Raw genomic sequence first — 14,162 nt, 5'->3', positions numbered from 1 at the left:
TTCTTAAGTCTTATAACGTTATCAGTGCTCTGATATCAAGCTTGGAAACCAGAACAGTTTCCCTTGGAATATCACTTAATGGAGCATAATAACCTCAATTTATGCCAAGGGAAGGAAAATAAACTATAGCAACGTTATTGTTAGAAAAGGCCGCCTTTCAAAAATGCAATAAAAGTGGTATCAGGTAGTCAGACAACTGTGAACCGTGTAATAGTACGGTTATCTGTTTTTTCTGAAGAAAATCTAAGGCTTTGCGTTTAGTTATTATCAGTATTTCAGAGCCAGTTTGACCTGTAAACAGACGCATAACTGTCTTACCTGTTGGGCATGGACATCTTGTAGGTTTTGGCACCAGCAGCCAGTCCTGTTATTAAATTTCCTGTACTGATTCCAAACAATGGCTCCTTGCGATCACTCTCCAAAACCTAAATCAGGAGAATTTTTATTAACCAGAAGTACTGTTCCGAAAAAAAAAAAAAAAAAAAGATGCTGCCTCCGAAGGAATAAAAATGAAGCATTCCTTTTTTTTCTTAATTCACAAGGAAAAGAGATTAGTAATTGAATAAGAAGTTAGACTATAGATAAGAATATGATTGACAAATGTGTAACATTAGGATTCAAAAAAAATGTACTTAATATTCAAACTAAACAAAACTTAGTATTTCTTCAGAAACTCTAAGGTGTTATAGGTCCCAAGGTCATGGTGAGAAACATGAACTGTCATTTTACGATCGTATAGAAAGACACATTTGGAGATTGGACTCTAGCTCTCTTAACCCGAGGACACAATCCCAGTTACTTTGCCTGAAGAAAGGTTTTTTTTTCCTCTGGGACTCTCTCCTCACTGGTTCCTCCCATATAATATCTGCTGACACTGCCTCAGGTGTCACAGATAGGAGCACTAAAGAATATCTGAATACTTAAAATAGATTACAGCTTTTTCAGCCGCACAGACTCCCTCCATCACACACACAGATACACACTACCCCCAGGTTTACTGCACCTTTTTGACATTCTGGATTAGTGGTTGTGCAAGAGCAGGGTTCCCAGGTCCTCCGGCAATTAAAAGCCCATCATACTCCATCTTGGTGAAATCATGATTCCAGGGAACTAAATGTACTTCAGCTCCTCGCTGGAAAGGAAAGGCAAAAATGATCAAGTTAATAACATTTTTCTTGGGGCGCTGGGTGGCACAGCGGTTAAGCGTCTGCCTTCGGCTCAGGGCGTGATCCTGGCGTTATGGGATCGAGCCCCACATCAGGCTCCTCTGCTATGAGCCTGCTTCTTCCTCTCCCACTCCCCCTGCTTGTGTTCCCTCTCTCGCTGGCTGTCTCTATCTCTGTTGAATAAATAAATAAAATCTTTAAAAAAAAATAACATTTTTCTTTGCCAAAGTATAATTTTGCCTAGACCTTCTCTCAACTAACTACACTCTAAAGGGGAGGGCAAATGGTACATAATTCAAATAATGCTGACTGAAAAATTCTTTGGTGGCTCACTGTATTTTGTGTGATGTATATGAAACCAATGGTCAATAGAAAGTGGAGGGAAAAAACACCATTAAAGTTTTGATCCTGAAAAGATGGATAGCACACTTTCCCTTATTTCAGGTTTCAGAGCCTAAAGAATTCCTAACTAGACATCCAGGAATATAGGTTATTTTCACTAGCAGTGTTAGAGAGAGATAAATCCATTTTCTGCAAAATTTAAGTTGGTCCACCTCTCATGTTTTTCAATTTTGCTTTTTTTATCTGACCAAATTTTTATCAGCCTTCTTTCCTAGGGGTTTCTCATATTATCTGTAGTATCTGTACTCTGATAGAATAATTAGAACTTTTGTATATAGAAGTGGAAAATATCTTTGATGGTTTCCCTAGAAGCATTTCCTGAGACAAGGATTTGAGGGAAAGAAGTCTATTTGGAAGGGTTTGTAAGAAGTACCAACAGAAAGCAACACTGTGAGGCACTCCAATAAAGTATGCATCACCAAGCACTATGGACAACTAGAGTTTCAGCCCACTGGGGAACTCTGAGAACCAGTGTAGACTATCCACCCTCAAGATAGCTCAGTAATGGGGCAAAGAAGTCGGGATATTTACACACTGACCTTCTCTAGTCATTGGGTTGGGGCTGCTCCAGGGATCATTAATTCTGTGGTATTTTCTGCCTACCACCAGGCTCCAACGAGCTAAAGAGACCCCTCAAGCAATGAAATGCAGACATTTGCAATTGGAGGACGGGCAAAATGCCCATATGCCATTTATAATGGTAAAATGAGAAGGATCTATAGAGAGGTCATCGACAGTATCTGCTACTGAAGAGTCAAACGCAAATTTTTGTTAGTAAATTGACCAGAATTTGAAATCATGATTTAGATATTGCTGATATTCTCTAACAAAGAGAAGGTGAATTAAGAATCCCTCTATACTCACACTATTTTGGTGTTATGCAAATGTCTGTGTGTGTGTGCATGTGTGCATTCATGTTTGAGACAGAGAGAGAGAAAGAAAGAGACAGAAACAATCTGTGACCTCTGAGGCAGTGTCAGCAGAAACAGAGAGACACAGATAGGAAGAGAGATGGAGAGGTGGGAGGAGGAGAAATCCCAACAAAACAATATTTAAGAAAACATTATAATGGTGACATTCACCTAAAGGATTTTTAAGGTTTAATTTTAATTGGTTTCTAAGAGTTTATATAAAGCAACATGAAAGTTTGTACTATATCAGGGCAGGATCCCTGCAAACATTTGGCACATAATAAATGTGGTCCAATGGAGGAATTCTCCAACTGACTCCAAATTTTTGGTCATCTCTAAACCCAAAGAAAGTAAACATGACACATCTCAGAATGTCAGTCAATACGAGGTAAGAACAGTCATCATTCTTCTCTGTGTTTGTGGCCTTTAAAGATTTAAAACAGAGTCTACGTCTCTAATTTTAACAGGGATACAAGTGTTATTTTGTAGATCAAAGACAACAGGAAGAGAGCAGATCCCCTGACGTTCCAAGGGGAATGCACAAGTTTTCTCCAAGACAGAGAAAGGAAATCAGTTTAACACTAAAGATCAATATTACAAATCCTCACCCCTGAGACAGAACAAATTACTTACCTTTACCAGTAGGCGAATTACATTGTTTTTAATCCCACAGTCTACGGCTACCACTTTCGTGGGGTTTCCTTTGCCATACACCTTGACATCCTGCCATTTTAACAAGCAGAGAGTGAGAGGGAAGTACCAGCCATGAGCAACATGCCAATATCATAAACACATCTGAGGATGTTTTGCACTTATATTGGTAACAGGTTGATTGCTAACTACTAGGAAGTGACTGGCAGTTAACAATCAATTTATAAGGCACAGCGAGTGCCACAAACTGTATCTTTTTTATGAGGGAAAGGGTACTTTGCTGTTTTATATAAAATGTTGATTACAGTAATAACAATGATCCCTAAGAAATTGGTTGCTTCCATAGTTAACAATAATCTCTCCCATGTTTTGCCTCATTAACAACCAGTGGCAATGGAATTTTCAAGTATTATTGCCTGATTCAGCACTAGACAGATGTGGTAATAGATACATCACGCTTTAAATACCACTTGAACCTCAACTTGCAATTAAGTTTGGATGGGGCAGAGATGTTATGCATTAGGCTTATGCAGTGGGGCTATTGGGTAAAATTAGTATGAGAGTCAGAGGATTCCTAAGCTAGTGTAGACCACTGGTCTTTTTAGGTTACTATGCAATCATGTGCATTTAAACGGTAGACTTCATAAAAGGACCCTGGAGCATATCATAATCATTACCTACATCGTAAGCACTGCTTGGAGTCAGATCCATTTTCGCAGGCATTTACCCAAGAAGCAGTTCCCCAAAGTCATAAAAGGAGAAATAACAGAAACAGAGAGAAAGCCTAGAGGGCTGGGTGCCCACACTGATTACAGCTTCGAGAGTTACCTAGTATATTCTGAATTTAGGATGATTTCAATGTTTCCAAAGGTTTTAGATGAAAGTTGCAACCTGGATATTTGAAAGAGCATTTCACTTTAACTGAAACGTCTACTCTCCACTCTCCACAAACTCTACAGAATGGGAAATCATAATCCTTAGACTGTACTTGACAAAAACATAAAGTTTGTCACATATTTTTTCCTGCCAACTGTTCTAGAGAACAAGTGCCCCATTCCTTCCATGATCTGGGGAAATTATTGCTGAGCTGATCCATAAATGCTACAGATAACCTCTCGCATCAGATCATTTGAAAAAGTATAGATTTCTTTTTAACCTTAGGCTTCTCCTACAAAATAAAGCAATATTACCATCTAGTTGTAGCTACATCAAATTGCAATTACAAGACGATGAATTAAGTTATCAACCACATCCAAACAAAATTCACAGAATAAATATAATCTGATACAAATATGCATTTTATCACAGCTACGATGAAATTATTTAACTGCACTAGCATTAAGAAACAGAGTCAGTTTTCACCATTGCAACCTCTCTCTTGATTTGATGTAGATAAAAATACAGACAGCCTCCTTTGTGCTGCTCTCTACACAAACACATTATATGCTCTCCATACAGAATGACAGCAATTTTAGGCAAGACCTCACAGACACGTGCATATATGAATTTGCATTATGACTCCTGAAGAGAGGGAATGTACTATGCACTGTTTTTAACCTTATCACCACAGAATTCTTTCTAAGGTGAATTTCTCTAGGTCAATGTTCCTCACAATGTGGAAAATGCTGCGCTAGATCTCCAAGGTAGTTCTCAATTCTAAAAGGAATAATAGCCCATTTTCATGCTGTGTCTCAAACGAAATCACTTCACAGGGGAATGTATAGAAACAGCTACAGGAAAAATAGTTCCATGCCATTTGAATAGACAAATTTTAGAAATAAAAACAAGGGAATAGTGCATATGGCATGATCAAATTCCAAATATATAAACAATTACATATCTAATTTAACATCCCCTGTCTTCAACAAACTCCTATCTCTTATGCTTCGGCATCCTGTGGCCAGTATCAGCATCAATAAGGTCAGTACTGATCATCAGGGACCCATCATCCTGGTCCCCATTTCTGTGTGAATAGGCACAGGAACAGGAATATCAGATAATATCAACGTGTGTTTTCTCTGAGGCTGACATGCTATTAGCCAGGCGATTTTCAGTCTTTTAATAACATTTTCTTAAGGAAAGGCCCTGGTGCACCAAAGTTCTCACAGCTGGAATTCTTCATGAAGTGTTGTTCTCCATAGTCATTCTGATTGATGCTGGATTGCACCAAGTAAAAGTTACTAACTTTAAAGGCACCGATTTGTAATATATATTTGAGCAGCTATGAATGAGATCATTTTTTCCCTCAAGTCTGGTGCTTCAGGATGATGATCTCGGCCTACGTGAAGATTTGGTATTATAAGAAATAAAACTACAAAATGCAAAGGGAGATCTCTCACCTTGGTTGAAACCTCACCGATCAAATTCTGCTTATTTGGATCCACAAAATCCACAGACTGACCTTCAAATTCAATCTTCCCAAGCATGGTGCCCTATCAAAGAAAAAAATTAGACAGTTAAAGGGGAGGAGCAGTCAGGGTGCTGACAGGATCCATTCACCTGGACTTAAACGGCTGCTGCAAGATCTAAAGTCTCCATAACTACTTATAACCATCAGCAGAAGTTCCTCATCTTCTCAACCTGGAAAGATGAAGTAATTTGCATGGTACATTCTGAGAAACACACTGGGAAGTACAATTCATTTTTTTTAGGGCTGAGACGGGCACCTGGAGTAAGCAATTTCAAAAGGCATCATAATTCAGGTCTCCGAGTTCTAGGCTGATGTAAATCAGAGCATTTAGGGTACCTATTCCCTTAGTGCATATGACCTAAAGATAGTTCAGTGGAGACACGGACAAAACAATCTTTTGAGAAGAAAATAAGAAATCTAAAAATTGCAGAAAATTGAAAAGAAGGAGAATTAATTCCATTATAATGGTAAAATTCATTTACAAAATGATGTGAAATGCTATATAAGTCACGGCCTTTGAGAAGTAGCATTGAAAATGTCCACTGCTTTGTATATGTTAATGTCCAGGTGTCCCTAAGGCCTTGAACTTTAAAGAATGTTTACACCTCTGTGAAGTTTTCACAAATTAGTCTTGCTAGCCTGAATATGGCAAATATTTTCTTATTATTAGTTATGTCTTGAGATTTACTTATTTGTTAGTAAGTCTAGCTTTATCTATTTACAAAAATAGCATATTACATTTAGTAATCAAGACTTTATTGGGGGGGGGTCAAGATAATTCATTGATTTGCCTTTCTCCGAGGAAATCACTGCACTGAAGGAAAGAGAAAGAAGCCTTTGTTTCCTTCTGAAATGTATTCCTTAAGGAAAGAAGTAATCACGTGGGAATGAGTGAGGGTAGAAAGTACCAGCACGTCATGCTCAGGAAAATTATGGAGGAGGAAGTAAAATCAGAAGTAGAGTGGAAGGACTGTGCAAACTCTCACTGTCTTCCTTCTGGTCATGGGTATGTGGCCATGCTTCACTTTCAAAAAGCTGTTTTCAGAAAGCTGATCTTTCTGTTTACAGAGATCATATGTCAACATACATTCTAACAAGGAGTCTAGGACAGATTTTCTTTTCTTTTTTTTTTTTTTTTTAAGATTTTATTTATTTATTCGACAGAGATAGAGACAGCCAGCGAGAGAGGGAACACAAGCAGGGGGAGTGGGAGAGGAAGAAGCAGGCTCATAGAGGAGGAGCCTGATGTGGGGCTCGATCCCATAATGCCGCATCACGCCCTGAGCCGAAGGCAGACTCTTAACGACTGCGCCACCCAGGCGCCCCTAGGACAGATTTTCTTGAAGAGTCTATTTCACTTTGAAATTGTATCTTTTTTTTCCTTTTTTTAAAAAAATATTTTATTTATTTGAGAAACAGAGGAAGAGAGCATGAGCAGGGGGAGGGGCAGAGGGAGAGGGAGAAGCAGACTTCCTGCTGAGCAGAGACACCCCCCTCCCCAACACAGGGCCCGGGGTCACGACCTGAGCCGAAGGCACACACTTAACCAACTAAGCCATCCAGGAACCCATCCTTTTTTTATGTAATATAATTCAATGAAAAATTTTAGTGGCATTTGGGGAATTTAGTTAACATTAGTGAGGTAAAGTTTCTTTCTGGTCTGGGATATAAAGGTTTTGTGTAAGAAAAAAAAAATAGTGCCCTCCTCTTACAACCAGAAGAAGCAAGCAAATGGTGATAAAATAGTCTCAAAAGGAGGGGTCAGATGGTTCAGCAATCAGATATGCAAGCAAAAGATAAACCTATCTTTTATCACCTTGGTCATTGGTACAGTCTCAAGAAAGACTATATAACTGAGGTAACGTATGCCGGGCTCATTAGACACACCCATGAAATATAACTCATTAATTTCACAGATAACCTCTCCAAGAAGACTAAACAAATACCAGCACCAATGCTGCACACTTCCTGGTTTGCCTCTTTCAGCAGGTCAGTATCAAATTGAGCCAAACTGTCATGCACCTGCCTGCCTTTTCCACTGGGCTCACTAACCCTGTCACGTGAGCTGACTTAGAAAGGCCTCGACTCGCTGCAATAGTGAACACACAGTGGGCACTCAGTGATCTGCTGCCGAGTGAATTAATCTCAGGTCCATTCAGCAACAAACATCCCAATCAAGCATTCAGTCTTGAAAATTACATCAGAAATAGTAAAACAAGGTGACAGAGGCCCAAATGACAGAAATTGGTCAGATTTGTTCTTTCACATATTGTTGGATTCCTCAGGCACTGAGAAAAAATAGAATATATATTTTTTAATTTATAGAAAGTATAGTATATAAATATATAGTATAGTATATATATATAGAGAGAGAGAGAAACATAGAGTTGGATAAACATGATGATCATACCTTATCCCGAATTATTTTGGTCAGCATTCTTGTATCCACTCCATAAATTGCAGGGACCTATAAGAAAAAAAATTTGTAGTGACAGTGAAATTGGAGGAAATTAGATCCAGCATATTGTTTTCAAGTTATAAACTTAGCATCATCTATCTTCTTGAGCAGTAAATCATTTCCCTACTCCTTCTTTTCTCTGACCCAGGGTGACTGTGTTGCCACAACACGGTAAATTGCTGTTCCAGTTGGGAACGGAACTCTTAATACCCAGGCCCTTCCTCAGAATAAAAAATGAGAAATTCTGAACATCAATCTTCTGCTACAGTTTTGTTTCTTTTTATACAGGATGTTAAATAGGTAATGTTATATATTTATACACGTTACATGTATTTATGTATATATATAAATAATGGAATTTGTGAACTTCATAAGCAATGATATGTAAATAACATGCAAATCCACGTTTTGAGCCAAATGTTCTGGCTACCTACGAGACACTCAACACATTTTTCTGAGGATGCTTGTTAAGTAGTCAGGCTGTAATAAGATTTACCCACCCAATTAGGAAACCAGGCAATACCACCATTTGTTTTCTTTTCTTTGAGTAGTCTGGATAGAGACACATGTGGTAAAATAAAAGGGCAATGAGATAGGAAGCAGTGAAACAGGTTCTAATTTCTTTTCTTCTACCATTTATCTGAGTGATGTTTGAGCAAGGAGTTTTTCCTCACCTGTACACAGAAGGAGGTGAACTGGTTACTATCTTAGACCCTCTTTTTTTTTTTTTTTTTAAGATTTTATGTACTTATTTGAGAGAAAGTGAGAGAGAGAGAGAGATTGAGAGAATGAGTGGGGGGAGGAGCAGAGGGAGAGGGAGACGCAGGCTCCCCGCTGGGGTCATGACCTGAGCCAAAGGCAGACACTTAACTGACTGAGCCACCCAGACGCCCCTATCCTATCTTAGACCCTCTTCTACTCTATGTGTCTGTGATCATGAAAGAAGATTCAAAGCACATTTTAAAAACGAACTAACAAGTCGTGGATTAAGTTTATGCTCAAACCATTAGTTCTGACGCAGAGCAGCTCTAGTATGAGTTGCCTCGTGACACAAAGGAAACATTAACGTGAGGGTCTCCTAAATAACCATTACAAAAATTAGCTGTCTAGGTAATAGAAGTAAATTCAGATAACAGTTGAGAATGAAACAGTCGTGATTCAGATGATATAGATGCCTTCTTCTCCCCTTTAAAATTTAGAAAGAATGACACCCAGGAAGTCAAAATCAAGATTTCTTGATTTGTCAGAAAGGAGCAACATTTAGCCCCAATAAGTAGATGCCCATTGGTGGGGCAGAGCTTTCTTAGAATAAATAATATTCTGTCAGTTAGAGGCTCCGCAGCAACAGAGAACTTCTACAGCAACACTGGAGAAGAAGCCAAATGTGGCAGGTCCCTTAACTTTAAGTACGTCTGGCATTCAAACCCAGAGAATTCTCTTATTTGGTTAGAAAAGTAATACTTAAACTAAGGAAAGTATAAGGTAAGGCTTATAACCCTTTTTAATTACTACTTCAAATAAGATTATATCTAATTATATGTCACAAAGTTGTAATGTTTAAGCCAAAAGAAACTGAATAGCAATCTGTTTATCCTCACAAGAGTTAAAGATTTAGAAACTATGGTATAATTACAAGATCTGCACAAAATCACACAGCTAGTTACCAGTAAAGCTGGTCCGAGAACCCATGACTCAAATTACATATCACAATTGTGGATATAAGGGGATGGGAAAATTAAGTGGTTCAAGAAAATAAAAAATTCTAAAACGTTCTCTAGGCCCTTTCCCCGAAGAGAAATGCTACCAAGCCTGTGTAAGTGCCACCTAGTGGATTAAACTAAAAATATGTGGCCCTCGGTGTTCAGAAGGGAATTGGTCCAGACAAGTCAGCCTGCATATTTCTCACCTTTTCTTCCTGTAGCCACTGCCCCAGACTCTTGGTAGCCAGCCAGTGGTGGTAGTCATTGCTATAATTCAGCACCAGTAAACCTGCAACCTAGAAAGACAGAGAGTTGTTTTAAAGGGGTGACCACCAAATATTATCCAACTCTTGTGACTTGTTTACAAATCCGTTTGCAATTTTTTAAAAAGCTTTATTATATCCACTGATTCAAGGCTTAAAATTCTGGAGACTTGAAGAAAAAAGATGATCAACATTTTTCTCTTAAAATACATCACTGTTATCTTAATTACCACGTCGAAGAATAGTCTTACCCATTTGTCAAATCCTATGACAGCTAGATCCCACATCTCAGCACCCTGGTACTTTTTCTCCATGGCATTTACCAATAATCTAATAATTAGTTATTTATGTACATGAAGAATAAATAATTTTTAATCTACATTTAAAGGAGACTGAGATATACGGGGAAAATGGTGAGAAATAGAATTAAGCTAAATGATCAGTCCAAGTCATTCAAAAATAGAGTGGCAAAAAAAAAATGGAGTGATGAATTTAGAGTATACATTTTTTAATCGTTTATATGGTCCACATTTCCAATGCTATCCAAATTTATCTTGATTAGGAAATCTTAATGTGTTTACTTTTACACTGGCATATAAACTATCTTTTATTCCTCCCCTAAATAGGATAAGATTAAAAGGCAAATAGTTGATACAGAGTTGATTACCAAAGACCTTTTAAAAGGTAATTCATCACCATTTCTGGTAGCATACTTGTCATTTAGACTTATAACAACATCTTTCCAAATTAAGCCAAGTTTCATCCAAAGCATTAAGAACAAATGCAAAGTGCCATGAAAAATAAAATTCAAAATAATGTCATGTTGAAAATTATTCTCATAATACATAGGAATAAGGTTGAGAGCATGAATTTAATGGGTTGTACTACAGTATTGAGGAGAAACTTTGCCCAGCCTAGATTCATAAAAATAAATCAACTATCCCCCCCCCTCAGTTGAGACTTTTTATAATTTTTTTTTAAGTAGGCTTCATGCCCAGCGTGGGGCTCAAACTCACAACCAAGAGTCTCATGCTCTAGCGACTGAGCCGGCTAGGTGCCCCAAATTGAGACTTTTTAAATAGTCATCACTGGCACTACCTTAATTCCATCAGACTCCAAATATTTGCTAAGTCCCAGTTCATCCAGTGCAGTAGTGTCAGGGGCTCCACCATTCCCAATAATGGGATTGGCCATGGTGAGAATCTGTCCCTTGTAGGCAGGGTCAGTAAGAGCTTCCGGGTACCTGAGTAAAGACGCCAAAAAATTACCAACAAAAAACCTGCAATCTACATACATGCTTTTAATTATTGAATCCTTGAAAATTAGAGAACATGAGATTAAAATCCTATAAGGCTGTCTAGATTTCAGCAAATCTAAAGAAATTTTATGATAGAATATGAAAATGTATCCTATCCTATGACGGATATGAAAAGACAAACTGACTTTTTAAGAATTTTTTTTTCATTTGAGTATAGGTTACATTGTTACATTAGTTTTAGGCGTACAACATAGTAATTCAACTTATCTATATGTTATAATCTGTTCCCCACAAACATAGCTCACCAACTGTCATGTTACAAGACTATTATTACAGCATCATCATATTTCCTTTGCGGTGCTCTTTATTTCTGTGAGTTATTCATTCCATACTGGAAGCTTGTACTTTCCACTCCCTTTCCCCCATTTTGTCCATCCCTCCCTTCCCCCTTCCCTCTGGCAACCATCAGTTTGTTCTCTGTATTTGTGGGTCTGATTCTGCTTTTAAGTTAAAGTGACTCATAAGTACTAAGGCATATTCTCATATAATTTTTATTCCCTCAACTTCTAAAAATTTTTAATTCCTTAAAAAATTCCTTCATAGGGTCTTCATTTCTAAGAGATGGTTTGTTTAAAGTTTTCAGATATCCTGAAGTTTTCCCTTGTCTACCAGACACAAATCCAAACTGATATTTACTATTAAAGCCTGCTGGTTTCACCAAAATATGAATTGTCAAAATTTTTTAAGTTTTTTAAAATATCTTTTAGGAAACTGAAGAGTATCCTGATTACATCACTGGTGACTGCATGGCTGTCTCTGTTTATTAAAATTCATTCAACATTTAAAATGACTGAGTTAATTTCTGTGGCAGAATTAATAACATAAAGGCTGTAGGTTTTTATTTTAAAGTCTGGAGAAGGGGAAAAATAAGAATACACACATTCTATGAAAGAATTACCCAATATAGTTGATTTTTAAAACAGCTTTAGAAAGAAGTATATAAGTTTGAGAGTTACCAACTTAGAAAAAAATCAATCCCACAAAAATTGACCTGAAGCCCTTCTGACTTCTAAATCAAAAGATGCCAAATAACGATTTTAAAGTACTGATGTAGAATTAGGAAGACATGCATTAGGTCTTCATTTTAAAGTTAAAAACACATATATTCTAAAGTTTATGATATATATATATATATATGCATATATATCACTCTTATTCTTAATATTAAGAAACATTATTCCAGTAAATACCAGGACTTATCTGTAGCTATTCCAAGCACTGGAATACAGCACAAATGAGGTTTCCCCCTACCCCTCCCACCCTCCACCCTCCCTTTCACATTTTCACTTTCTGCAGGAAGAGTTAAACCAAATCTTTCTTGTGGATTACTACTGATAATGAATTTAGGTGCTGAGGGGGGACAGAATCAACAACCTTGAAACCAATAAAGTTCAACTCAGGCAGTAGTCAACATAAATTCTTCAACCCCATCGAGACAAACTCCTCCCAGAACTACCTTTGTCAACAAAACACTTAGTCTTTCAGCTCAGCAACCCCTGAGGTGACTAGGGTGCTGTAATATTTATCCACACCTCCATCAGCTAATTTCTCAGATGCCTCTCACCTGTCAGGAACTGATAATTTTTTAACCAAGGCTTACACGCGATATAAATGCATTTCTTGAAGATGAAAAACAAAATAACCCCTTTAATTATCAACCACCTTACTGAGTGAGCCACACAATGAATGAAAGCAACAATTCTCAATGGAAAATAGGGTCTGTGGACTAATCTTATTAATGAATGCCTTTTCCTGCATCAAAAACATCTTTAATTAATTTAATTTTACTTCCCTCTCTTCTTCCTCTCCATAAAAGAACTGGCCATTCCCTTTAAACATATGCTTACAATACTCTCTCTGGTGAATGAATAAATATGGCTTGTCCTAGAGAACTGTAGTGTTAGAGGCAAATTAATCCATCAGGTCCTGTTTGACTTTTGTGATGTGACAAGATTTATTACCCATAATCTATCACAGAGAAGAAAACTCTAGTGCCCTCCATCATTCTGATCTATATTAAACAGTTGTTTGTTGGCAGGTATATTAACACAGCCAGTAATTAGTGCTGTCAAAAAGCTTAAATAATTGCCTGGTGAAGTAAAACTTTGCAAACAGCTTTCATACACTGTAATTTAATGTTCTCACCAGTGGAACTACTTTAAAACCCAGCTAATATTCTTCATTTCAAACAGAGAGCCAAGAGTTTAGAGAAGAATGTATGTTAATAATATAATGGCCAGTCGGTAACTTCAGTATCAGTTAACCCAATGTCTCCTTGTCTTTATAAGGTTAACTGGATTTTCCTAAAGAATTATCCAGTACTTTAAAGAAGTTTAGTCCATAGAATCTCTAATGGAAATCTCTTGAAACCACCCAGTCATATTTTTTAAAAGACTCATAGATTTTTTTAATCCCAGATATAAATTACTGTTTAATCCAGCCCCCTCATTTTTATATGTGGAAACTAGGATTCAGAAAGATTAAGTGGTTTTGTCAATATCGCACAATCCGTTATCATTGAAAATTAGACCAGAACTTCAGCCTCCTGGTTCCCAGCGAACAGACATCTGTTGGTTGATAAGAACAGCTTTGTGATTTCTGCAGCAGCTCTGAGCTCTGTTGCCGCACATCAATTAGCAGATCTTAAACACTGAGTTGGATCTCAACTGATAAATTTTGAAAATATCAGATCTATGAACCTGCTCTCCCTTTGATTAAGACAATAAATGTATCTGTTATTTCACCTTTCTTACTATCATGTGAAATTACACAGACTACCTAAGAACTTTCTCAGCTCCTTATAGTACTTCACATTAGATGTGCAAGGCTGATTCTTAACTTCGCTAAAGGGATGGCACTGGAGTGTGCTATCCGTCCTTCTCC

At 37.5% G+C, this 14,162-nt stretch overlaps 1 protein-coding gene across 2 annotated transcripts in view; it reads right to left on the bottom strand.

Annotated features, from left to right (window-relative positions):
• CPS1 (carbamoyl-phosphate synthase 1) overlaps positions 1 to 14,162 on the bottom strand; it is a 120,800-nt gene that overhangs the window by 84,022 nt on the left and 22,616 nt on the right. For both annotated transcript variants that reach the window (XM_026492031.4, XM_057304518.1), the window contains exons 3-9: positions 11,060 to 11,204; positions 9,905 to 9,994; positions 7,951 to 8,007; positions 5,470 to 5,562; positions 3,113 to 3,202; positions 1,004 to 1,132; positions 319 to 425 (exon numbers count right to left, since the gene is read on the bottom strand). In XM_026492031.4, the coding sequence (XP_026347816.1) occupies positions 319 to 425; positions 1,004 to 1,132; positions 3,113 to 3,202; positions 5,470 to 5,562; positions 7,951 to 8,007; positions 9,905 to 9,994; positions 11,060 to 11,204 (711 nt within the window). The remainder of the gene's footprint in view (positions 1 to 318; positions 426 to 1,003; positions 1,133 to 3,112; positions 3,203 to 5,469; positions 5,563 to 7,950; positions 8,008 to 9,904; positions 9,995 to 11,059; positions 11,205 to 14,162) is intronic.

Source organism: Ursus arctos, unplaced genomic scaffold (genome assembly GCF_023065955.2).
Source record: "Ursus arctos isolate Adak ecotype North America unplaced genomic scaffold, UrsArc2.0 scaffold_1, whole genome shotgun sequence".
Classification (NCBI taxonomy): Eukaryota; Metazoa; Chordata; class Mammalia; order Carnivora; family Ursidae; genus Ursus; species Ursus arctos.
This window is presented reverse-complemented; position numbering and strand designations above follow the sequence as displayed.